The sequence below is a fragment of the Lonchura striata genome, chromosome Z, assembly GCF_046129695.1.
Source record: "Lonchura striata isolate bLonStr1 chromosome Z, bLonStr1.mat, whole genome shotgun sequence".
NCBI lineage: Eukaryota > Metazoa > Chordata > Aves > Passeriformes > Estrildidae > Lonchura > Lonchura striata.
The window spans coordinates 69,800,774-69,827,589 of record NC_134642.1 but is presented as its reverse complement, the minus strand read 5'-3'; the positions used below and the strand labels follow the sequence as shown (position 1 = coordinate 69,827,589).

At 39.5% G+C, this 26,816-nt stretch overlaps 1 protein-coding gene across 1 annotated transcript in view; it reads right to left on the bottom strand.

The window, feature by feature from the left end:
- TRPM6 (transient receptor potential cation channel subfamily M member 6) overlaps positions 1–26,816 on the bottom strand; it is an 89,318-nt gene that overhangs the window by 55,838 nt on the left and 6,664 nt on the right. The window contains exons 2-11 of the mRNA XM_077790427.1: positions 18,754–18,833; positions 17,900–17,938; positions 7,396–7,576; positions 6,817–7,030; positions 5,884–6,008; positions 4,906–5,077; positions 3,487–3,661; positions 2,060–2,183; positions 925–997; positions 709–809 (exon numbers count right to left, since the gene is read on the bottom strand). Of these exons, the coding sequence (XP_077646553.1) occupies positions 709–809; positions 925–997; positions 2,060–2,183; positions 3,487–3,661; positions 4,906–5,077; positions 5,884–6,008; positions 6,817–7,030; positions 7,396–7,576; positions 17,900–17,938; positions 18,754–18,833 (1,284 nt within the window). The remainder of the gene's footprint in view (positions 1–708; positions 810–924; positions 998–2,059; positions 2,184–3,486; positions 3,662–4,905; positions 5,078–5,883; positions 6,009–6,816; positions 7,031–7,395; positions 7,577–17,899; positions 17,939–18,753; positions 18,834–26,816) is intronic.

The following is a 26,816-nucleotide window of genomic DNA, read 5'->3' as shown; positions in this document are numbered from 1 at the left end:
CCAACAGGGCACTGCAGGAATCCATGCAGTGGTATCTTGTGTTTAACCTCTCTCTCCCACTCGCTTTCTCTGCCCCCTTCTCTGCCCCCTCACATTTACTGTCAAAAAAATCTCTACTATTGGGTATGGTCTCTACAATTCTACTTCTACACTTTAAGTTGAGCAGAGACATCTCTTATAATCAGATCATAACTCTCCCATTGCAGCTATTCCTCAGAAATAATATCTGAAATAATGACATTACTTTTTTTTTTTTTTTTTTTTTTTACCTGGTGATTTACTCTGGGATTTCTCTATTTCAGTCTAGAGCTAGGAAGACAGATGCAACAACTCTTTGGGGTTTATATCTTTGGAGAAAAGAGTATTCTAAGCTACAATGAAATATCCCTAACGCCTACTGATTGCCAGCACAGGCTTGAAAAATATGTATCCAGAAGTATCACTGAAACTCCTTGGAAAAGCTCACGACACAAACCAACATTAGGATATCATCTCTTCTCTGGAAAAACAAATGTGATCTGATGCATTGTGTAGTTGAATATTTCACTATTTTAAGGATAATGCTCCTCCAATATCAAAGTATACTACAAAAGACTGAGTGCAGTCATCAAACTATTCCTTAATTAAAGCTTGACAAATGCAAATAATGAAAAATTAGTCATTAAAACAAAGTGTAAAGACACGGTGAGAAAAAACAGGTAATAGTACCTTCCAGTGTTGTCCATAAACAAGTATGTGTTTCTTGGCAATATCTAGCTGGTTCCAGGCCAATGCCAAATCTAGCTGATCTGAAGCAGATCTATTCATACCTAGGAGGCAGCAAGGGATCTATCAGTTTTCACACATATATGTTACTACCTTACTTTGTAAAGATAAGTCAGCGAGACCACGTGCCAGATAAAAACAGGTCATATTTTTCAATACCTTTCAAGAGTGCCGTCAGAATTGCCAAATCAATGTCCTGCTCATCTTCTGACTCAGCATCAAATATGGTTATCTGTTAGAATTGCAGAAGTATACTGTTTGAGGTGAGGCAGAGAAGTCTGTATTTATTTCTTCTTTGTATGGGCTGTGGTAGATTAAATCATATACATTTCAACACAAACAATGGCAAGGGCCCAGACACAATTTTCCTTTGTTTCAGAGAGAAAGTCCACCATTTAGGTTTTTAATGCAATGGTACCTCAGGAAAACTGGAATAAACTTACTGCTGGAGTCTACTTGGGTATGTTTCCTTTTAGTTAACCTTTAAACCTGAGAAATGTAAAAATGCAACATTTGTTGATATTCACTCAGTTCTCAGCTAGAAAACAGACACTACAATAAAGTAAAACAAAAAATACTAAAAAAGTATTGGGGAGTTTCCATTTTAATAATTATTAGAACAATTATCATTACTTGCCTATATACTGGGAACTCCATCATACTTGAAATGTTGCAATAGACTGGCAAAGTAACTGGAAAAGGGGAAACATAAGTCCCATTTTTGAAATGGCTAAAAAGAAAGACTTGGAAAACTTGTAAGGCAGTTAATTTCAGCTTACAATCATGGAGTAGATCCTCCTGGAAACTAAAGCACATGGAAAATAAGGTGGTGATTGGTGACAGCCAATATGGTTTACTCAAGTGAATGGCTGGCAGCTGGAGGGAGGGAGGAGATTTCCAGTGATGTTTCAGAGACAAGTTCTAGCACAATTCTTGTTGTGAGTAGAAGAATGGAAGGACACCTTTCTAAATTACAAACAAGACTCTACTAGAGAAGAAAAATATAGGAATTACTTGATCTTTCTTGTGAAAACAAAGATATTTGGTCTTCCACTAAAATCAGAAAGTCTCTCATTTTATTAACAATGGCTGAAACTGAAACTTGAGAAGTTAACTAAACAGGCTCTGTAGAGCTACTTTACTCTGTAGACCAATATAGAAATTGGCACAGACACATTTGTGTTATATTTATATTCGATATAACACCTCTGCTCATGCCAACCCACTAGGGAAAGAGCAAAAAGGGTAACAGAAAATGAAGTCTAACTCAAGTCAGCACATGAACCCTACTCACAGACTCTTTGTGTTTCATGCATTCCAACAAAACTTGAAATAGACGACTGGACTGTTTCTGTTCCAACCTAAATATGTTCTGAATCATCATTAAGACCTCCTCCTTCACCTGAGGGCACAGATCCCTGGAAAACAGACATATGATCAATGACAGTTCTATTTTAAATACTTCTTACCCACCCAAATGACTCTTCAGAAAAGATGAAGCGTAGGACAAATTTCTTTTTTTTTCCTACTTCTCTGTTGACTTAATCTGTCTTTCAACACAAAGCAAAGTCATCTTATAATATAAATTATTAATCACATACACATTTGTTCTGACACACATATTTACTGTTGAAAATACAACACATGAGTAAATTAACAATTTTCAAAGGATGTTCTGCGAACATAGAACTAAAAATTACTTAAAGTAATTTTTCTTTCTTTCAATAAAGAAAAATAGGCATAAAATTAATTTCCTTACCATTTGTTCATTAGACTTCATATCTCTCCCATTTCTTTTTCACATTTTTGTCTTTCTGTTAGCCTTTCCATTAATATTTTCCTTTCTTTCTTATATAATGATTTTTTTAAAAATATCATAAATATAGGGGGGAAAGCAAGTGAAGAAAAAAAGTTCTTGGACACACTAGGGGCAAATACCACATATCCAAAAGTATATTCATAAAAGACAATAAGACAACAATTAGGATATAAAGTTTACTAAATAACTTATTTTCTTAATGGGAGTGAACCCAGGGCTTTTCTTTAAAATTCAAATTTTTTAATTAAAAAGCTCTTTGACTTTGAAAAACTTTTACATATAATATTAATTGGCTATGCAAACATATACTTTTATGTCCAGTTTGAATGCAACATTTTCACCAAGGTGGGTTCAATAGAGTCTCCATCTGAGACTGGACTGGTGGTGACACAGACACCTTGACAAGTATGACAAATCTGGGCTACCACTGAGTAACCCAAAACCGAGGCTGAGGAAACTTAGCCTTCCTTCTGCTCCAGCCTGAGGCTCCTACAGCAGCTCTAGTCTCAAAAGTTTTGTACAATCCAAATCCAAGTCCACATACAGAATATTGATAGCTGGAGACATGGCTGAGCTGAAACAATGGCAAATACTCTGGGGATCATCCATTAATTTGTCTCACCAAAGGTGAGTAATTTCATAACTCAGTGTAGCTACATGCAGTTTTCCCTCTTTAAAAAAAGCCATAAAAATTTTGGCAGAATTATTATCTCATCACTAGTTTGAGAGGCAGGGAAGAAATAAACTCCATTCTCCCACCACGGAAGTTAAAGCTGTCAAAAGACCAGAGGGGCATCATTACTAGAAGCAACAGAAATTATCTCAGCAGTTTTGAGACAGGGGTTTGTAGATGCCTGCCAGCATGGCAGAGCAAGAAGGAGGAGCATTATGCCACTACTCACCCTGTGTCACCTGTGTGCTTGTGGGCAAATGCCAGGATATCTGCAGCTCTGCCAGTGCCCTCATAGACCACCACTGGCACAGCTGGGCTGGCCCTCACATACTCCCACACCATCAGGATCACACTGGGGCCTCCTTCCAGCACCAGCCCAACTATGGGAACACCTTGGCCCATTCCTGTTTCAAAACATACCTAACCAGTTACAAACAGATCTCAGTCACACACACACAAAAGTCAAAACATCTGGGGAAAAAATATTTATACATGGTTAAACATGGAGAGGAAATAATTTGTAATCAATCTTCACCATCTGTAGTTTCACTTACATCTATTAAGACTTTCAGAAAACTTCTTCAAACAGATCAAAAAATGTCATTAAAAACTACTGAAAAAACTGTGAACATCAGGAAGAAAGAACACCCTTCTAAATATCCCTCTTTATAATAGTTGTCACATGCAAGGACATTTGAAACATGTTCAATGGCCATGTATTTACCTACACACATAGAAAAGTATTTCTTCAGAGACTCTTTGAAGTGTTATATCAGCAGGGAAGGTTTTTTTAAAGAACAGAAATTAATTTCAAGTACAATGCAATAGAAATGAAAGTGAAAGCCTGACTTGCAAAAGCCCATACTAAGAAAATCTAAGAGTCAAATTAAGAAGCTCAGTATGAGAAAATGTTAAAAACTGGGTTGGTTTCTAAGTTTGTCAGTTCTATTATATGAGCAGATAAAGGAAGCAACATCAACATCATAATATTAATGCCTTTTTAACAAACCTCAAGATTTGAATGACTAGGTAAGAGCTAACTTCCACAAATAATTTGTTCAATCTAATGCATAAAAGGAAATAATTGTCTATATAATAAATGTATATTTGATTATTTCTTTACTGTAATTTATTTCCTCTATAAATAAATGGTGGAAATAATGCAATATATCAAACATTAACTAAAGATTTTACTTCTGCAACCGCCCTTCATTGCTGTACTTGAGGAGGTCACAGGCTTGCAGTAGAGTGATGAGGGCAAAAGTAGTTCACATGGTAAAAAAGATTTGAATTACACTGAATGTAACAATCTTTCCATCTCACAAAATGCTGAGGAAGTATCTAGTGGTGAAATAGCAATGACATGAAAATGAAGTGAGCAAATGCTCAGTATTTACTGAATAATCTGGGCCATTTAGACCTCTCTACAACTGAGAAACCCATTTGTGAGTTCATCCAAATGCATAATGCTTTATAAAAATGCTGTCCTTTTAATTTTCCTAAGTTTTAGAGTTCAAGACACACGTAATCAATAACATTTCACCTCAGTGAAATCTATGGTAAATCAAGTTGCACAATATGTAACATGAAATGTCAAGTACCTCCTGATATTTTAGGATAGGTTTTCCTGTCATAAAGCAACACTCACTTGTGTGTATTTTTTGAAGTGATATGTACTTCTCCAAATTCCTCCTGAGCATCATTTCATTCCCATACTTGCCTACTGTCCCATCATCTGCCATTAGAAAATGAGAATGCATGCTGTTGAGCGTACTCAGCTTGCTGAGTGGGTTACCAAGAGTCTGGTACAAGCAAACTACCTGAGAAAACCAAAACAAAAATGTCCTCAAAGGAACCAGCTAACCAAATAAACCAACAAAATACCACGATTTGTGTTCCCTCACTTCTATATATTTCTTCATGACAGTGTGGCTGCTCAAAATTCTACATCATGCCTTTTGAGCTATTCAAACATTTGATTCTTAGCATTTGATTCTTAACAGCAACAAACCCATAATTAATACCTAAAAAAAAACAGTTCTGATTAGGTTTGTAATCCTTAAAGTCATTTCCTGACATTCTTTGCAACAACTGGAATATCATGGCAGTTACCCTGAGTTGAATTCCCATTAAAAATACATGAGCTAACATTTATCAGGAATGATTTCACCTTACTACTTAAGTATTTTTAGATACTTGAGTAGATTATGCCCTCACAAAAAGTCATAGTTTGTGAATATAAAATAGACTGTGAGTAAAATAATGCACATATAAATAGCTTATTTGTGTACACTGCTAACCTGTTTGTTCATTCTGAACCTTAATATAGAAAAACATCATTTACAACTACAAGAGAGTTACCTACATAATTATGAAATATAAAAAAGGAATGACAATTTCCTGTAAGAAGACAAGTATTCTAAAGCTATTCATTTACACACAAAAAGCAAAATGCAGTGCCTCAACATGGCACAAAGTTCTGTTGCTGAGTAAAATCTAAGCCTCTATTATAATGAAAAAAAAGATCAAACTAGTGAAGTTAACCTAGAAGAAAATCAACTGTGCAAGAAAATTCTAACATCCCATGAACACAAAGGCTTTTGTTATTAAAATGCATTCAACTCACATCTTTTCCAATGAGATCCCTCTGATTCTCAATGATACCCCATGGAGGAATCCCAATAGCACAGATCTTTCTCAGGTGTGGTGAGGCACGGCTTTTGAGTGCATCTCCCACATGCCTGGACACTCCTAAACAGATAAACAAATTATAATTTTTCTTCTATATTCAGATACCCGCTAGAGGACACCAAGAAAGGTTTCACATCACTTCATTAGTACTGTAGTTATGTTTCAATCAAAACCAAAGCATTGTACCCAATCTGTGTATTTGATGAACACTTCACAGCTCAGGTGTAATGTACCACTGCTTCAAACTCAGCACATATTTCTAATTATTAATACTCTTACATGTTGCTAATGGTACTTTTCATATCCATAAAACTTCATTAGTTACATAAATGCCCAGGATAGTTCTCTTGTAAGATCACCAGACTGAGTAACAGCTAAAGAAGTAAAACTTTTAGTTCCACAGTTTACTGACCCCTGAGTTTTTGAGAGTAGTCCAAATGGATTTTTACCTACTAATAGACTAATTAACAGATTATCTTGATTCAAAACTTTATCAATTATAGAACACAAGTTAAATTGATCTTTGAAAATTGTTTCAAAAATATTAATCATAGTCCACAGAACATAAATATTTTAATGAAGCAGATAAATTTACTGCAAATAAGTTCTGGCTATATGCAGTGTTTCTTACTACATGCAGAATACTCTGCCCTTTAATTAAAATATTCAGAATGCCTGTCTCCAGCAAACTAACATGATCCCACTCTCTGAATTATGCACTACTGCTTATATAAGAATGGCTGGATTTTGTTTTGAAATATCACCAATTTTCAGATAATTTCATTCTATTTGACCTAAATGTACATGTCGTTACGTGGGAAAAAAACACTGAAAGGAAAAGTGAAACAAAGACAAATAATTACACTACCACTGTTGATGCCTTCTGTAATTATCCATGCTCCTGTAGACTCGGCAGCCTTCACCAGCCCTTTGCTGAAAACCTGCTTGACCTTTGGAGGAAGCTTGAAATTTTGAGTGCCTCCATGAACAGAGATCACTAGCTTTGGCAATTCCATCTGCCATTCTTTAACCATCAGGTGCAGCAGCTGATCCAAATTGCTGTCATAAGAAAGTCTAATATACTGGAAAGGAAGAAAAATGGGCAAAATAAACGTCTTTTAAATACTTCAGGAGAAGAAACTGCAACACATTAAAAGTTCTAAGCATTAATGTCCTGCAGATTTCTGAAGGACCAGAGCTGTCATACAACCCTAACACAATAGCATAAAAATTCATGTGAACAATTCAGACAATATATCCCTAACCACAGTGAAGTTCAACATAAAAATACACACACATTTTAATCCAGTTTACTTTTAGATTCCCCTGCCCTTTTAACACAATTTATTTGATATGCAACCAATCAAATTTTTGCGTTTCTTTGTCTTTCTTTCCTTATGTTGAAATTAAAAAAACAAGTCAGACATATAAACACAACACCTGTTACCTTAGCATGGTAAGTGTGGTCTCCATCTTGAAAATTGATTGTACCAAATGCATCTGTTGGACTAATTTCTGTGTGTTTTTGCACAGACCATTCTCCACCATCGCTCTGTGAGCCTGCCTGATAAACAGGCCAGCTGCATTCTAATCCTTGGTGTTCTCCAATCAGCCGTCCACAGCAGCACCTCACATTAAAAATAAAGAAATTATTTTATATCAGACTCATATACAATTTAGGATCTACAAATGAATAGCCCAAATAATTTCCTGCAAAGAAAAATACTGAAGTTGTCTCACATGGAATGCAGTAAAAATTAACCATGTTGAAAAAGATTGCAACAATAGAAAAGTAACATTGAATCATATCATAATTATGTTTAGTTGGGCATAGAATTTGTTTTCCACCTGAGGAACACTTATAAAAGTTGGGGGGGCTGAATTAGAAAGTCTTCAGAAGTCCCTTCCAGTCCATACCATGCTGTGATTCTGTGTGGTTCTGTAACTGAGAATCCCCTACAGAAATTCTAACATTCAGTTTATGTTCCAATTCAGAGGAATGTTGTAGGACACTGAGGTTTGCTATGAGTATTTCCACTGGTTATTCTAAATACTAAAGAAAAATCTAGGAGTTATCCTCAGCAACCAGGAGGAGAATTTCAGGATGACCTTTATGTTAACTCTTGGAATCTAGCAAAGTCAGTATACTAAATACATGGATTGAAGAGCAGTATTGAGGGAGATTGCCATGGTTTGGGTATGGTACTCCTCAGTTTAATGCTCCCACCGAGACTCTCCATACCACACACCACTCACTTGCTCAAACCTTTCCCTTCTGTTCTCTTTGCAGTGCACTGGAGAGAAGAAGTGGAGACACAAAAGGTAAAGATTGCAGAATGAACTGGAAACACCAACGAGATAAGAGAACAACAACATTACTAATAACAGACAGCACAAGAAATGAACATTTCACACAGAAAGCCCTCAACAATAGACAATACCTAACCACTCCCTTGGTTACCCTATGCCAACCCAGAAGAGCCCCTTCTAGCACATGATATGATACTTAGCAATAGTCCAGTCAGGGCCAGGAGCTGGACACAATGCTCACTGTGGATTCTTTCCAACTCAGCATATTCTGTGATACTCCCTGGGAGAGAGAGAATCCCTTACTCTCAGCAGGGATATGTGGTGGTATAGAATAACCCATAAGTCCTAGCCATGTCCCCTCCTGGCTACTCCAAAAAATAACCCTGCCCTGGCAGGAATGGGGACATTTTTCACCTCTTATTCTATACCATCCATCTCATGGCCAAATCATACACCTTCCAATTATAAACATACATATACATATACACATACATACATATATATGTGTATATATACACACATATACACACACAAGCTTAGGTATCATAGTCAATGGCCTGCCTCCAAGATATCTGTAGAGTTCACTGAGTCCATGGCTGTGGGTTCTCTGTCCTAGATGCCTTCCAGGCAGGAGGGCTGGTGTGCTGTCAGGTGTTTGCAAGCTGCATCACAAGCTCATGACCAGTGTGTCTGGAGCAGCCCATACTCACTGTCCATGGCAGCTCTGGCACACAATGCCAGTGTCATTCAGCAACCAACAATACACACACAGTTCAACACTACAGACTGTTCTCATGCAAAAATCAAATCCCCTTCCAAGTACACATCCTGGTTTACAGTCGCTATGTGTTATCCACCAAGTACACCCGGGTCACTGAACAAAAACATTGCCATGGGTGAGTGTGCCTTTGCTTGAGACAGGACTAATGCAAACTGACTTCCCTAACATATTCCTCATATGCACCGTGGAGATCTTATCCTTTTCTCCCCTTCTACAGTACATGAAGTTTTTGATTGGGTAGGGCAAGTTCAATTTATGGAGTCTCTGGTATTAGCCAACCAGATGACCTTCCTGAATACAGATCCCAGTGTTTGAAGGTCCTATGACCCATTGTTTACAATGTCATTTTAACAGTCCATTGTCCCGTTCAACTTTCCCAGAGGCTGGTGCATGACAGGAACATGATACCCACTCAAAACTGTGCTCTCTGGACCAGAGGTCTATGGAATCAATCTGCCAGACCTCTCCATATTTATATTTTACCCATGATACCACAGAGGCTTTTACCCACTTGGCCTGCTTGATCACAATGCATGTTTCACAGTTACGGATTATTTGGGAAATAGTGTCCATGGTTAAGTCCATCCCTCTCTCACGAGCCCATCTGTATGTTGTGTCTGTTCCCTGATGACCTAAGGTATCATGGGCCCAATGAGCCAGAAATAATTCACCCTTATGCTGCCAGCCCAGATCCACCCAAGACACTTGAATCTCAACAGCCCAATCCACCTGTCCCTTGTTGGGACATTCTTCAGCAGCCCAGCTCTTGGGTGTGTGCATCTACACAATTTGCTCTGTGCTCTTACAGCCAGCTTCCCTACATAGGCAGCGGTGTTTCTCCAGAACTCAGCAGCCCACATGGGTTTACCTCTGCACTGCCTTTACTTTTTCACTGCTCAAGCCATATCTACAGAGCATTTACTGTCATGCACAAGTCAGTGTAGAGGTAGAGAAGTGGCCATTTCTCTCATTCAGTGATATCTAAAGCCAGCTGGATGGCTTTCAGCTCTGCAACCTGACTTGATGCACCTTTTCCCTCCATAGATTCTGTGACTTGCCATGGAGGAGCCCAATAGAGCAGCTTCCCATTTTTGATGTGTTCCTCCATTACAGCAGGAAGCATCAGTGAAGTGAGTATATCACTTTTCATTTTCTGGTAGCTGATTATATGCTGGGACCTCCTCAGGACATGTCTCCTACTCTCTGTCCATTTCTGAGAAAAATACAAAATTTTTCTCTTTGGGCCAGTTTCCTGATTCCTCAGCAATTAGAATTTCCAGTTCAAACTCCCTGTGTTATCTGCACACTTCACTTACTCTATAAAGCATGAGTGCCATGATATGTGGCAGGGACTTTCCCCTTGAACATCCTGCCCAGCCCTGGCAGTCAGAGTGCCAGGAGGAGCTGTACTTTGGTGCCAATCACTTCCAAAGCAGCTCAAACCCTTTCATAACCTGCCAGGATCTCTTTTTCAGCTGGGGTGCAGCAGGCCTCAGGTCCTTTGTATCCCTGTCCTGCTTTTGTCAGGGGATAGGCTTAGTTTCTTGCACTAGCTGTGATGGGGCATGGCTAGGGCCTATATGTTGCTCTTCACCACCTCACATCATTGCTATAGGCAGAGGTGAGGGTGTCTCTCTCTGTTCTCTGGGGAGAAGGGATTATTTCTGGTTGAATAAGTGTAGTGGAGGAAGCTGGTTTCAAGCCAGAGACAGGTTCAGGTGATGCCAGTCCCAAGAGGGACAGAGCAGTGAGACTGGCCCTGCTGGGGTCACGAGCTTCACAGTGATCATTTTTGCATGATCACTCTTCTTTTTTTTGGTTTTTTGGGGTTTTTTTGTACACTTTTTTTATTACCATCATTGCTGATAATAAAAAAAGTTTATTAACAGCGGTTTGCTTTTTTTCTTATCAAATTGCTGTTTGCAGTAAATTGTTCTTATCTCAAACCATGACCTTTGCCTTTTGTGTCTCCAATTCTCAGCTTCACCCCACTGCAGTGCAAAGGTGGAGGGGAAGATGGAGTAGGAGAGAGAGGCATGTGATTTTGGAGAATCTTTGTGGGGGAACTGAACTGGGGAGTACCATTCCTCAACCAAGAGGAGCCCTGACTCCAGGACCCCTGGGGTCATCCTTGAGTCTCCCCAGGCACATTTTGCCAGAGATTCCAGAAAGGACTATTCTCCCCACCTGCAATGTAGAGCACATTTTTCACATCTTGTCCTGTCATGACAGCCCAAGGGCTTTTGCATGATCAGCCTCCAGTTTGATTTGTTCAAAAGCTTGTTTATCAGGACCCCACTTAAAATCATTCGTCTTCCAGACCACTTGATCAAGAGAACTTTCAATCTGACTGTAATCCTAAATAAAGATCCTTCAAAACCCACAACACCTAGGAAAGCCTATGTTTTTTTCTTGCTGGTTGGCTGGGATCACAACTACTAATGTGTTGACCACATCCATTGCAATTTGACGGCATCCATCCTGTCATTTTACTCTTAAATTCAATTTTATACCTAACTGAATTTCCTGGGCCCTTGACCTTACTTTGGCTTATGGCAAAAGCAGTCTTCAGGAGAATTTTCCATCCCACTTCCACATGTCGTCTCCATGGTCGCGCAACAAAAATCACAGGTTACCTCATCATGGGTTGCCTACCCTCTCTCTTGAAGGGATCCACTTGCTCCCAGTAGCAGAGACACAAGTCCATGCTGGTGGGGAATAGGACACTTCCTCTCTACCTTACTCGAGCCTTTTGAATCTGTCTGTAGTCTTGGGCAGTCTTGGGCAGTCTTTCCACAGAGAAGGCAGAATTTGGTAGGAAAACAAAAAAATCTTAATATTGTTGGAATCCTGTAGTTACCTGAAGCACTATTTATTCTCCTCCTATGATGGACATCAATAGCAATGAGTTGGTGTACGATGATCATGTGCTCCGTACAAACTTTGCCACATGGATCGTGCACACCGGACCTCATCCGGATCTATAGGGGACTGCACATTATTTGAGTTCTTATAGATTACCCAGAACACTGATTCTCCCAGGTACTGGATACCTTTCTCCATGGTGTCCCACCTGCCTGGGTGCACTACTAGGTAATCCTTGAGAGAGTACCTTTCTCTCACACTTGACAGGAGTCACCTCCAAAGGCTGAGAGCTTCTGTCCTCTTTCCGATGCCCTTGTCAATGCCCAGATCCTGGAAGAGGGATGCAGGTGCTTGGCTTCACTACCATTTAGTTTCACATCATAGGCCACAATACACGAGCATCAGAGCAGCTAGGTCACCTGACTGGCAGCTGAAATCTTTTCACATGTCTCACAGCTCAGCTGAAATATCTTCTCCCTATCCCACCCAGGGATAGGGATCAGGGGATCTGGCCCTCCCTCTTCCTCCTGTCATGAGGGCCCTACCTCCTCTTAAACCTACTAAGTGAACTGATTTGGTCTTTAATTTCTTCATTTGTAGGGGCAACCACTGGTTGTTCCTCTGGTTCAGCTTCAGTTGAGTGGCCACAGTGCCTCTTGCTTTGCTTTCCTTGTCCTCCTCCTAGAATGTGAGGGCACATTCTAGTATTGAGCAGTGTTCAGTACAGAGCAGTCAGAGCCCAGCATGTTGCATAATTTTGCACCTCTCTGGAACTGCCACAGCATTTTCCCTTTATATATTTTATCATTTTAATAGGATCCTGTAGTTGGTCAGGGGTGAACTTCCAAATGACTGGAGAAGTCTTCCAAATACTGGCCCATGCCCTTCCACGTTGCATGTCACTCATGACTGTCCACCATTGGGGCAGAACTCTGAATAAGCCCTCAGAAATCACTTTTTTGACTCTAACTATGGTGTGGACCATACTGGAGGACCTGGCAGACTTAGCAACAGAACATGATTTCCTCAACATCCAAAAGAAATTCAAAATTCTCCAAGATGTTGTAACAGACCTGAAGGAGGAAAAGTGGATGAAAAGCTGGAGAAAATCATCCTCTGCTGTTCTTCTCATGGAATTGATACAATTATTGTCATTCATTGTCGTTGATGCTATGATGCCATAAGCTGATATCACACAGTACAGCAACAAAGCAATCTTGATTCTTTCCTGACTTAGGGAAAGAGCATTGCAATGAGTGCATGTGGTACCACATGTGAGTGCTGGGTACCACAGCCACATGAACAGACCTAGTGACATTGTGACCAGTAGCTCCCTACCTACTGCAACAAACACTGAGATCAAATTTGTTTCCACCTGGCTCTGTTATCTCAGCTCTTCTGGCTGCATATTAGGTGCCAAATAAAGTTGTCAAGTTTTAGGAATGGTATTACATGGTTGAGGAAGGACATTGAGACACTTGAGTGCATCCAGAGGAAGGCAACAATACTGGTGAAGGGTTTGGAAAAGACCTGTGAGGAATGACTGAGGGAGCTTGGGGTGTTTAGCCTGGAGGAAAGGATACTCAGAGGTGACCTTATCACTCTCTACAGCTTCTGAAAGGTGGATGTAGTCAGGGGGGGTTGGTCTCTTTCAGCAGGCAGCAACTGACAGGACCAGAGAGAACAGCCTTAAGATGCACCAAGAGAAGTTTAGGTTGGATGTTAGGAAAAAGTTTTTTACTGATAAAGTAATAAAGTACTGGGATCACCTGCCTGGGGAGGTGGTGGAGTCACCATCCCTGGATGTGTTTAAAAAAAAACTTAGTGCCATGGTTTAGTTAAGGTGGTGTTAAGGCATGGGTTGGACTTGATGATCTTGAAGATCTCTTCGGCCTCATGATTCTGTGATTCCTCACTTTAGTGTTCCCATTGAAACATGTCAAACTACACACCTTCTCTCACTCCTCCTCCTCCCCCTGTCCCTCTGTTGGAGCTGGAGAGGGAACTGGAGGCACAAAAGGTAAACATCATGGGCTGAGATAAGAGCAGTATGCTGGAAACAGCAGCGAGGTAAGGAAATGAAAAGCAACAACAAAATTATGGCAGGGGGCACAAAAAATGAACAATTCACATGGAAAACCCCTGACAAGAGAAAAGACAACACTACCTTGATCCAGAAGGGACCCCTCCTCCCCAGAAGAGATTCCCTTTCCCCCAAGCCTTGGCAATGACCTGACAGTGGTAGAGAACAACCTCTGGGTCCTAGCCAGGCCCCTGCTTGGCTTCTGCAAGTAATTGACCCTGTCCTAGCCAGAGACAGGATAGAAAGATACCCGAAACTCAGTTAGCATTAAAGCTTTGCATCTGGAATAATAACTCAAATTCCAAATTCAATCACTACTCTCACGCAGGCTTCAACAGGCTTCAGTCTCTTCTACAGGATTAACTTCAATGTAATTTATAGTGACAGCTGACAGTCCAGGTCTCCTTTAGACATTTCAGAAGTTAATTTACCCTAGGAAATGGAGATAAATTCTTCACTTTTCCTCTTTTAAGAAACCAAACATCCTTCAACAACCCAAATGCAGCTGCCTCAGCCCTCAGCTGTACTACTTGTCCATTTAGGGGCAGGTTAGATGTAAATATCTGCAAGACTCTGGAGATGTGCATTCTAAAAGAGAGTTTTCACTAGAGATGAGTGAGAACCAACTGGTGACAAAAAAAGCAGATTAAAAAAAAAAAAAAACCAAGCAGCTAATAAATCAACCAAAACCAAACCCCAAAACAACCATAAGGAAATGCAGGAAGTGAGCTGCTTTAGTAAGGTAATTCTTGATACCCAGAAGCCATGAAATTAGGTCTGCACTCCATTTTTCAACCCAGGCATATTTGGTTGATTCAATGCTCTGCCAAAGCAAACTGGAGAAGGAAGTCTCCTACACTCTGGGACACAGGGCTCAAGGTGCAGTGGCACTAGCAGGCTGAGATGATGTTTCATACAGGAGCACTTCTTTCACATGTCAGGCTTCACCCCAGGGTGCTGAGTGAGGTGGCTGATGCCTTTGTAAAGCCAGATTCCAAGGCTGCAAAATCAGGGTGTCCCCAGTAACTGGAGAAACAAAGAAAAATAATGTCATGCATGCCTTCAAAAACAAGCAAAAGCCACCCTGTGGAACAGCAGGCCAGTCATCTGGCCATAAGTCTGAAGTAAAATCAAGGAGGGAGACCTCCTGGAGCCCACATCTGGACACAAGAAGGAGGAGACAATGACAGGAAGCTGTAGGCAAGGTATTACCAAGGGTCAGTCATGCCTCACCTCACCGCCTTCCACTACATAATTGTGGGGATGAGAGGAGAGCATCTCCTCCCATCTAGGCTCTAGCCAGGCTTCTGTAGCTGGGCTGTGACATTACAGTGTGGGAGGAATGCCAGGCTGGCAGGCAAGGACCTGCCTGGGTGGTGGGCCAGTATCAAGAAAGGTCCCTTGGGTCATCTCCATCCTTGGAGGTTTCACACAACTGAGTGAAGCATCTTCGTCTGACTCCCCTGGCAGACCTTACTGGAGACCATGTCCCTGACAGTCTGATATACTCTTTGATCCTCTGGATATGTGGATATGCATTGATACAAAGCATCTTCGCAATGACTTTGCCTTTTTTGCCTCAAAAGCTCACCAAGCTACCAGAGAAGGTGGGGGCATCATCAGTAATACAAAAGCAGGTTCCTAGAAAAGTCACACTTTGAGCGACAAGGGAAAACCCGAAGCATCAACACTGAAATAAAAGTAACTGCAGGAATCAGACTACAATACCCAGTGCCCTAACAAACAGTGATTTAGAAGCTGTGTCTACAACTTATGCCTTAATGGTGAAATATATAGACAAGTTGCAAGAACATCTCAGATGTACAAGCGTGCAGAAAATCGACACCTCACTTCTGAATTCTAACTACTACTGGTATGTTCCTGTGAGTACTGCACAGGGTACTGCAAGAGTAGATAGAGACTTATTTCAGCTCAACAGGGGAGCATGGACAAAGGTGCTATGAAGTTACTAAAATTTGATTGGCAACTTCTAAATGGAGTAACTCTACTTAGAAATAGTTGCATAACCCATTCACAAACTGCTTCCATTCACAAACTGCTTGCAAACCTTGGAAGTTCTCTACAAAAGAAATCACAAGAAGACTTTATTTGCCTACAATACTAGGTCAAATTATTGTAGGCATCAAGTATATCCACATGATTTTTTGACTGTTGCGGAAAGCTACAGAACTCAAGAGGACCAAAACCTGTTCAATTGCTGATCTAAAAAATATAATATAAACAATCATAACAATTATATGGAAATTATTTCACCTTGTTAGGAACAGAAAAATTCTCCTAGAACAAAGCTCTCTGTACACCTTGAGACACTCAAGAAGACAAGAACAATTAATGTTTGGAAAATATACTTGCAATATAAGAGCTGACTGAAATGTACATTACACACACACACATTCTGCAAACATAGACAAACAAACTGGTTTCATATTAAACTAAGCAGCATGAAAATGCTCAGCAAAAACTGAAAGAAACAACTACAAGATAAAAGACACACAAAGATACAGGATGCCTTGACAGAGAAAGGTGAAAGAAAAAAACCTAATCCATCCAATGGAGTGACATTTCCTCTTTCTCTTCCTCCCTCTCTTAGAATTGTATTCACATTCATGCAGCTAAACTGTGTTTGGTGAAGTCTCATTTTTTGGTTTTGCACTTCTGTGGGTTAATTTTTGTCCTACTGATCTTCTCAGACCAACTAACAACATGGTCACTCTGAGTGGGGAGGACCACAGAATTACTGTAGTCTTGATTGAGATGAAATTAAACTACTGTATTTTGGAGGACAATGTAACTTTAGTTGCAATATGCAGCTGAGTATCTGCAGGTTAGCAGGAAGTATTAAAACACCCCCTGCATTTCTTCTTTCAGAAAGACCTGCAAAAATCTTGCTCTAAAGCAAGATATACATGAGACCATTCTCTTAGAAGGAGCTCACACTTTCTGAACAGGAACACAAATCAGTTGCCTTACAATGACAGCACCATTCTGCATATCAGCCCTTTCCAGTAATCTGATTTCAGGAGTAATTTATTTACTCTTTGTAGAACATGACTCTTGTAAATCTCAGAAGCAAAATGAAATGTGAAGCATAATGAAAAGGCAGATAATAATGGTAACATGGACTATGGGACTACTTGACACCAGCTTGCTAGCTACCAGTTGTTGCCTCAGCCATCAGATGTCTTCAACACAAATCAAATGAAAGTTGAACTTTTTGTTCCAATAATTGATAATGTATTATCATAAATATACAGTACCAAAATGTGTTTGGTAATACCATCTGAATAACAAATATTGGATTGAAAACAACTATTTAATACAGGTCACTAAATAAAATTTCCCTGAAGATAACACAATTTAAAAGCACCAAAGTCATGAAATTTTTGTTGTTTGCCTTCCCAAAAACAGGGACTCAGAATCCTCACTGCAGAGAAGATGAAAAATCTGCAAAAACCTATTATTTGGGATATTTCTTTTACTCTTTTTCTTTTCCCTTAATTTTCTTCTTTCCATAATTCTCACTGTTCTCCATTGCTATAGACTCATTCTCCTTCATATAATCTGGGATATAGCTGGAATTTACTCTCATTTAGACACATTTCTGCCTTTCATTCCTCGGGAGGAGATTAAAACAAAATCATGCACACAAGGTATTTGAGTAGAATTTTCTATTGCAAATAAATCAAAGGTTATCACCACCTTTTATTATACCATTTTTATTACACCATTTAATCTACTTATACTTATGGCAAGCATTCTCCAGCACATTCCTGGAAATGCTGCTCTGACATAAAACAAAATTTATATTTCTCTTTTCTTTACTTCTTTGACTAGGATTGCCTATTACTAGGTCACTATAAAAATAGTACATATATATTTACGCACTTTTACCTGATTAAATTCTGGCACACCTGGCATCCTCTAGGACATCTGTGATGAAAAGTGGATTAAATATAATTACATTAATATATGCTTGTGTAAAATAAGACAGCTTTAACATTATTCTTAGAGTATCAATTCAACAGTGAAAGAATTCTCATCAACAACAGAACAGGCTGCCATCTCCACCACTAACCCCTGGAAAATGTACTAATAGCTTCAGTGATTTTTTTGGCATTTCACAACTCAGACGTATATCTGTATATCAGATCTGCACTTCACAGATGAGTTATTTATCTTATATATGCACACTCTCCATGTGTTCAAAACCATATGATCAAAATTACAAGTTTACATTCTCAGAACGTGATCTCTTCAAAGTTATCTAGGCCACACCATTAACTAGATGCATAATACAGAATGCTAAGTTATGTTTGCTTCCTCAGGTCCTAAAGCACAGGTTGAGGATTTGATCTCTTTTTATTCTTTTCATACTCTGCACCAGTATGATCAGAAATTTCTGTATCAGGAGACTGTGATCAGAAGAAGTAATTATTCTGAGGAAGGATGAAAATGGTGCAGCAGTAACTTCATGTAACTCAGTTTCTTAATTGGATACCATACCTGTTTATGCCACACTGAGAGCAACAAATCTAAGAAGCATAGTACTGTTAATTGCTGCCAATTTCTAATTCAAATGAACAGTTTCATATAAAACAGACTGGGGGTGGGTCCATGAAAACCCACAGACCAGGAATCATTGACTGAGACACTAAAAAACACCATCCAAACCAATTACAATACCCATAAAAATTATTCTCTTTATAATGTACCAGTAAAAAGAAAAAAAAAATTCCTTGCTTTACCTGTGTGGATCTTTTGAGATGGGAATAATGTGGGCACATTCTCTTTTACTGAAGACCTCTTCAATCCAAGATTTGGGGGGCTAAAAAGACATTTCAAATATAAATGCATTCCTGAACTTCGGAACGTAATGTCAAAAATTCCACTGTAATGACAATATGCTGTATATAGATAACTCAGAACTATTCCCGTTATGTAATGTTTGAGACTACATGCTGAAGCTACAGCTCTGAACAGTCCTAGCCCTTCAACTCCAAGCCATACAGAATTCCCCAAGAAGATCAATATTTAAATTTATTGCCTCCATGAGAATTATTTAGATATTCTGTCAAACACATGTACAGTAGAAAAAGTGTCAAGGATTAATCAAAATTGCTTTAAATATTACATTCTTCTTCTGCCAGAAGACTAGCAAACTGCAATCTTACTAAAGCTGTGTCAATAAAGGCAAGATCTTCATTTTACCTGAAACAGATTGTTGAGTCCTTCTTTTATTATTCTTTACAAAGTCAAGAACAATTGCATTCTGGTTGTATTTTGCTGAACTAGGTCTAGAGCGAAATGCAAAAGCAGGGGCCCAGGCTGAATGATAGCTGGGCTTTCTCCCCTGCCTCCTGGAGGGCTGTGTCAGTGATGCCTGTTACAGCTCAGCAAACAGAACAGCGACTGTGGCATACAGATTTTTTTCAAAGAATCTCCCTGGAAATTTTTGAAGCTTTTTCTTCAGGTTTATCAGGATCAAATTCCCCAAAAGGAGCATTAACTTCTGGATGCCAAACTTTGAAATCTCTGGGACTTAATTAAGTAATTATTCTTAATTTTTATAGGTAAAATTTTAACTTAGTATGTACAATTTACAGCAGAACCTTAGCATTAATTTCTTAATCTAAGGTTTTGCTTAGATTTTTAGACTGATTATCATTAGGAAAAAGGGTTTGAAACTTCATGTTTTTTTACAGTCATCCATGACATCACAGCTGGGCAAATAAAAATGGAAAGAGGAGACTTCTGAACTGCAGACTTTTCTAGCTCTCAAGTGTAGCTCTTGATTCCTAGATTTGTAAAAGACTTCTGTAGCATGTACATCTCCTTTCACAAAACTCTGATTATTCTGAAACTGTCATAATTTAATTACATTTCAACAACAAATTAATTCCCTGTCACTACTATGAGGTACATATATCTCAGCCATCATTGACATATATCCTTTTCACCACCAAATCCTAAAGGAAGCCAAAATACAACTACATACTCCTTCCAACTGGTAAATTTCTGCTCTGATACCAAAGACATTAAGCCAAGTTTATATTGCAGCTTTCCTCCTGATTTTCCTCTAAGCAAGTCCAGACTCCTTTGTTTGGGACTTTTGGCTTCTCTTTTCTCACCAGTCTGAGGATTAGGTTTGCTGCTTATTGCTGCTTATTATTTGGCTTATTCCCTGCTACAGAAGAGGCTTTGGAGATTTCTAGACTGATTTAGTCAATGGAGTGGCAAGAGTTTGGCTCGGAAATTTAAGGCACATGAGTAGTTTTTAGAAAATTGCTTTAAATCACTTTTCCAATATCTTTAATGTTTGAGATCCTTGCATAATATGGTATTAAAGGGACATTATCAGGTCAAAATGTTCAAAAATTAAGGTTCGTAGAAGTAAAGAAAGAGATCAGAGTATAATATATAAGGAAACATACGCACCACCCATTTCTTTAAAATGCTGTTGAGCACTGAGAGCAGACAAAACCTAAAAACATAGCCTAGCACAGAGATCCTTCAAAATAGAGGGGTGCTATCAGGAAGGAGAGTGACTGTGCCACCATCCCGCTGGGGTGGCTAGGCAGGCACACAGAGCTTGGCTCACCAGCCTCCAGGGACAGGGCAATGCAGCCCTGTGATCCCTTGCTGCGCTGCTCCCCTCACTGATTTCACACCACGCATCCAAAAAACACATTAATGCTTCAATTTTTTGAGTCTGCTTTCTTCTGCCTCAGCCCACACATCCCTCCACCACCATCCCTGCAAAAGCTTGCTGAAGCCAAAGCCTGTAGATGCACTGTGACAAATAAACACTGCCAAGCAGGGGGTTAATGTACGCTCTCCCTGCTCTGAAATTAGTTTTACCAAACCAAGAGTGGCAGGAAACATTCAGCTCCTTCAAGACCAGACAATAAACACTGTTCACTGGTCAAGTACCAAACTCAAGAAAATTAGGTTACACTGTCAATATGAAACAACAATCTTTTAGTATCCTTGGCTTTACTTGGTCCCACTTTAGGGTGGAAAGGCATAGACACACATATTTCCTAATGAAACACCATGCTGTTCTGGACACTGTTCAGTTCGCTGCAAAAGAAAATTAGAAGGTACACATCTGTGTAGCAGAATAATTTCATTATTGAAACACAATTAATTTTTGGACAAAACAACAGCAATTGCTTTTAATGACACATTGTAGCTCCAGACAGTTGCAGATAATTAGAAATCACACAATGACTAGCCAGTTTATATAACAGGTTACTTCATTTACGCAAAGTACAGTTGTGTTGGAAACTAGGCAGAACAATCAAGTTATAAGTAGCTTACTGAAACTGCAACAAATTTGTACTGATAACAGAGAAACACAGTACCTTAGCCAAAACAGTACTTTAAGTTCTGTCAAGTACCATAACTCAGCTCTGCATACACTCTCTGTTTAATGAAACCAGCACAGAATGTTACTTCCAAAGAGCTGGGGTTTTCTAAAAGATCTTAACTACTAGTGCCTGTATTTCTATTTCTGCATTGTTTAACAGGTTTGTCAAAATGTTAGGGGGAAAAAAAGTTATGCGTCATATACAACTTTTATACAACCTTTTTCTACCCTCAAAATTATTCGATTAAAGCAAACACTCTTTAAAAAAGCAACAGGTGGTCATGTGTCTAATAGAATTGCCTCAGTACTCAAGCATACAGTACCTGTAAAGAACCTTACTGATGATGCCAATAATCAGAAACACATGAAATATCCAAACTGACTTTTAGTGGCTGTGAAGGAAAGAGGTACTATTTTCAGGTGTGTATGTGAGATGTCAGCATAGTACAGTCTGTGACAAACCTCTATTCAAATACATTTGAGGAGGGAAAGAACTTCCCCTTATTATAAGTAGTGCAAGCAGCAAACAGCATCCTAAAATACCTTAAACCCTTTAAAAATTAACTTCACATGTAGTAAGTAATTTGCAGTAACATTAGATACCTGAAATGCAGCCACAGTTCCTGTAAGCTGGTACTCAAGACTATTTCACAAGGGCTCAGGGCTTAAGCATGCTGGTATATCTTGAACCCTTCCTTACCCCTGAAAACTCTATATGGCTTCATTACCAAGTGGTTAAATTACTGCCAGCATTAAAGAGATTTCCAGCTTAAAAGGCTGTCTCACACAAGCTTTTCAGAGCAGGAACTCTGTGGTTCAGCATCCACTCTATGCACGCTTACGGTACGAAGTAGTATAACAACTGCTAAACAAAGAATACCACTCAGGATCCACGTAGGGCAGAAAAACATTGCAAAACTCCATGGTCACATGCAGTAAAATATGAACTCATGAGAGGTTTTCAATCGCCTCTCAGGTCTGCTAGAATTTCCTTGTGTTCTGGCTACCCTATAATAGGACGACCACCTGGCTCTGTAACACAGACATGCTATGGTTCCTTTGATCTCCATCACTGCAACACATGGGTACATCTGTTACTAACTGGTAGCTTTTGCTCTTCCAGTCTTATCTACTTCTTTGCCCCAGTGTTCAAGATTCTGCACATCTGTGAAAATACACAACTATAAGCAATTGAATTCTATAAATACATAACTATAAGCATCAAAAAAATTTTCATCACTAAATAAAAAATATTGTGCAAATAATTTCATTTGAATGCTTCCACTGTTCACCTGTCCACTGGACAATCATAAAACAACTATCAGCTAATCTCAAACTGCCTTTGCAGGCAGACTACAAATTCAGTAGCACTGAGAAGGTTTTATATTTTCCCCTTTTAAAGACAGTATATAATTTCAGGTCACAGCGGAATTTCTGTGATTATTTCCTAGCAACCAATTCAAACTCATCCACTGGAAACACATTCTTAGGTCCTCACAAATACAGTACACACGCTAACAGAAGTCATTTGTGCTTGCAGGATAAATGCAGACCTAAGTCAGAGAAGGATAACAACTTCTTATCATCAGTCATTCTGAAGAGAGATTTTAGGGTTTTTTTCATCAGAAGAAGAGTAGCATGTTAGCTTTTCAAAAATACATTTATCCAATCTTCACAATGTGCTGTAGCATTTTCCTTCACAGTTAATCAACTGTGATTAAAAGATAAGTAGGTATGCTTAAGTGACTTTCTGGATTAGGGTCTTGCATCAAAGGCTCATAAAACTGTTTCCACTATTTTGAACCCAAGTTTAGCCAAAAAAACAAAAACCCTTTGACTTTATTGGGCTTTCCAGCGTGATACTTCTGATCCAGAGTAGACCACACAACACAACAAATACCAACAAGTATACCAAATGACAACAAATGTAGGAAATACTAAAACCAAAACCCTCCTTATGAGAAAAGCTCCATCTTGACTCCTGGGACACAGGGAACAATGAAGTGATGGAAATCTTAGCTTATTCTGGAATATTAGACCTTTAATTAGTTTATTACTTTCCACTTTTTAAGTCTATTAACTGATAAAGTAAGCCTTTCTGCTATCCTTTAACATGCAATGTTTTAGAAAAACACATCAGAGAGTGCTGGTCCAAGAGCACACCCCTCTCAGAAAGCAGGTGCTGGTGGAGGAACTCCTGGTTTGCAGATGGACAGGCTGAGCAGACCTGTCTCTCTGCACAGCCTATGGCACTGGGCTAGGTGGGGAAGGACACACAAAACTTCACCTTAATACTGCTGCCAGGAGCCCAGGATTTTTCAAAATAAATAAACACAAGAAATCTCAAACCACAGTTTATATTCTTCAGTTTTATCCTTGAAACAGGTTTCAAAAACATTGCTAGAATTTTTATATTGGCAGGAGGTATCTGCAAAATGCTTAAAAACAGGTTTCCCCAGTTGGAAATGTAAAAAGTCTGTGTGACAAGACACATAATTCAGCCTTCCACCTAAAGCAGGCCACTCCAAAACCCACTGCTCTAGAAGCTGTGATTGCTGACAATTTGGATCTGACCTCTTCATAACTGTAGCCCATACACATAATAAAAAAAATCTGTGCCTATGGCTGATGGCAGCCACCTTGCTAAAAGCTGACATTTGGTTTACTTTGGCACTGTATACTATATAATACTGTATACCATCTCTTATAAAACTAGTTCAATGAGCAGCATAAGATATGGATTATTGAAGAAGCTAGTCATACGTAAAGATACAGAAATATATATTTTAAAGATTTTAATTTATGAAAACCAATACAAATTTTAGAATAAATTATAGGAGATGCCTAAAACTTTCAGCAAATTAAAGCAGACGCCAGTAATAGAGCAAGAAATGGCAAACTGATCCAAACTATACTTGAAAATTATTATAGATCATTAAATATAACTATGCCTTATTTTACTGTGTCTCTTTTGGAGACAAAATTTTCACCATTTTTTTAATGGACACTCCTACCCATATTACCAACAATATTTTGGAAGTCAGTCCCAAAGAAAGTCAGGCATTTGGTGATATTTTATTAATTAATACAATATAATCAGAAAATGATAAATATTCAAGGCAAGTTACATATCTCAAATGAAATTATCTTGTTGCAAGTAATTTTAAAGTGAAAATCCAGGAAGCCAGAAGAAAATGATGTTTCTAATTTATTATTCAGAGGGTCAATACAATGCTTCAAGCCTCATGCAGATTTCCACTTTGAAAGCCAGTCATAGAAAGGCAATTCTTGTTACTTCTTACTTGTTAAGCACTTGATCTTATCAAAAGCTAATCAACTTGCTCTTTTTAAAATTGGGTCTTACCTACCTAGCACAGAGGTCAACCACCCATTGCTGTGACAAATATATTCCTTCATCAAAGGATTCAAAATCACAGAGCACAAAGGTCTACCCAGTTTAAACCAGAAGGAGGAAAAGAAAAAAATTCTGATAGTCAATATCAGAGCTTTCTTTTGCCTCTTTTCAGTTTTCCCAACACAGGGTATAATGTTAACTACAGAAGTGACTCTCTAAAGGTCAGATATATCTGTAGTATCTGATGTGAAAAGCAAATGCAGGTTGCAAAATTCAGATGGAGGAATAATGAAAGGCCCCAGGAAGTCACACCTTGTTAAAAACCTGCTCCAGAGGAAGGTGGCAGGTAGTTTGAAACTAGATGATCTTTAAGGTCGCTGCCAACCCAAATTATTCTGTGCATCTATGATTCCATGATGCGAGCAATCCACATAGCTCACCTCTGGAGATGTAAGACTGTTCACTGTCATTTCTATCAGAATTCTTCTTTTTGCTCCATTGCTTGTCTCATATAATAACAAATTTTCTTGGGCTTGACAGCTGCATACAGCAGCCCTTGCACACACTACAAGACAGGTCACAGAACTTAAATTACATTTTCCAAAGAAAGAGGAAACACATCTTGAGTGATTTCTAAAGAGATTTAAGACATGGTCAGTCCCACTTCTGCATTTCTCACCTAGGCCTGCCTTATCTCTCCCCTCAGCACTGCCCTCCACACCACCTTCCAAAAAGAAAAGCTTTCCTTTTCCATGCCAGCTCACAGTTAAGTAACATCATCAACCCATCAAACACTGCAGGCCCACAAACTAGCTGGAGGAAGAGTGGGCTGGGAGCAGCCACTGAGGACTGCTGGGCCCCTTTGTTCCAGAGACCACATGGACACGGCCCTGAGCTCTCCACCAGGGCTTTCTGCACCTTCAGCCTCATTCATGTCCAGGATATATTCCACCACACTAGGTTTATCCCCTTGTTTATTCTCTGGGGATTGCAACAGTGGCCAAAGTGACTCCCGAAGGCTTAGGTTTCCCCGGGCAGACAGAAAGGAGCAGCTGTGACTGCAGTTCAAGCCTGGCTGCACAGCAGCCACCAGCACTGCCCTCCTGGCACAAAGCTGGCTGTGGCTCCAGGCTCCCAGCAGGCAGGCTATGTTCCAAGGCATGCTCTCCTGTCTGCTCCACCATGATGGCCATGATGGCAACCCTTCTCTCTCAAGTGGCAATTCCAAATGCCACCCAGCCTTCTGGCAGCACTCTGCTCACCAGGATGCCTGCATGTTTGTTGGGATGGTCTCATGAGCTGCGGTGGCACAAGTGATGAGAGAAGGGCCAGAACAGGGGCAAGGAGGGTGCTGTAAGGAGAATGGACAGGACAAGCTCATTGTGAGGGCTGAGGTTGCACAGCACTGCCACACAGCCTTTCTGAAACACTGACTGAGCAGCAGGCAGAGAGGTGGATGTATTTCATAAGCACTTGGGATGTACTAGTAGAAGCTCTGCTATGCCTCTTTGGGGGTTAAATTGCACCAATACAAGGTAATCAAATGCACTGGTTTATAGGATTGGTAGGACTAGGACTGATCAAACCTGGGATAACCCTACCCCTGCCAGGCTGGTAAAAAAATTTATTTCCACAGCCTGACCTTAACAATGCAGCCCAAAGTGACACTAGAGTCACAACAGGCTGCCAACCCTTCAGAGATACAACCGAGTCCTAGTCACCCATGTACAATCTTTAGCACTACAAGCTCACTAGGAAACCACTTCCATAGTGGAAACATTAATTTTCTCCATCAAAGGGCTGACACCAAAGAGCAGCCATGTGCTTACCAAGTTCCAGACCACTATACCTGAAACCACTGAAGGCTGGCAGGCATGCCTCTGCAGACATTTCCATTACTGATAACACTGAAGAGGGTTGACCTCCACTCTCCTCTCTAAGACTTAATAATTATAAAAAAACAGAAGCAAAAATTTTATAATCAACCAAAGGGCTTCTGATTTAGAAACTGAAACAATATGTCATATTGCCAATGGGTTTTAAAACACTTTCTCTGACTAGCATTTATCAAAGTACATCATGAC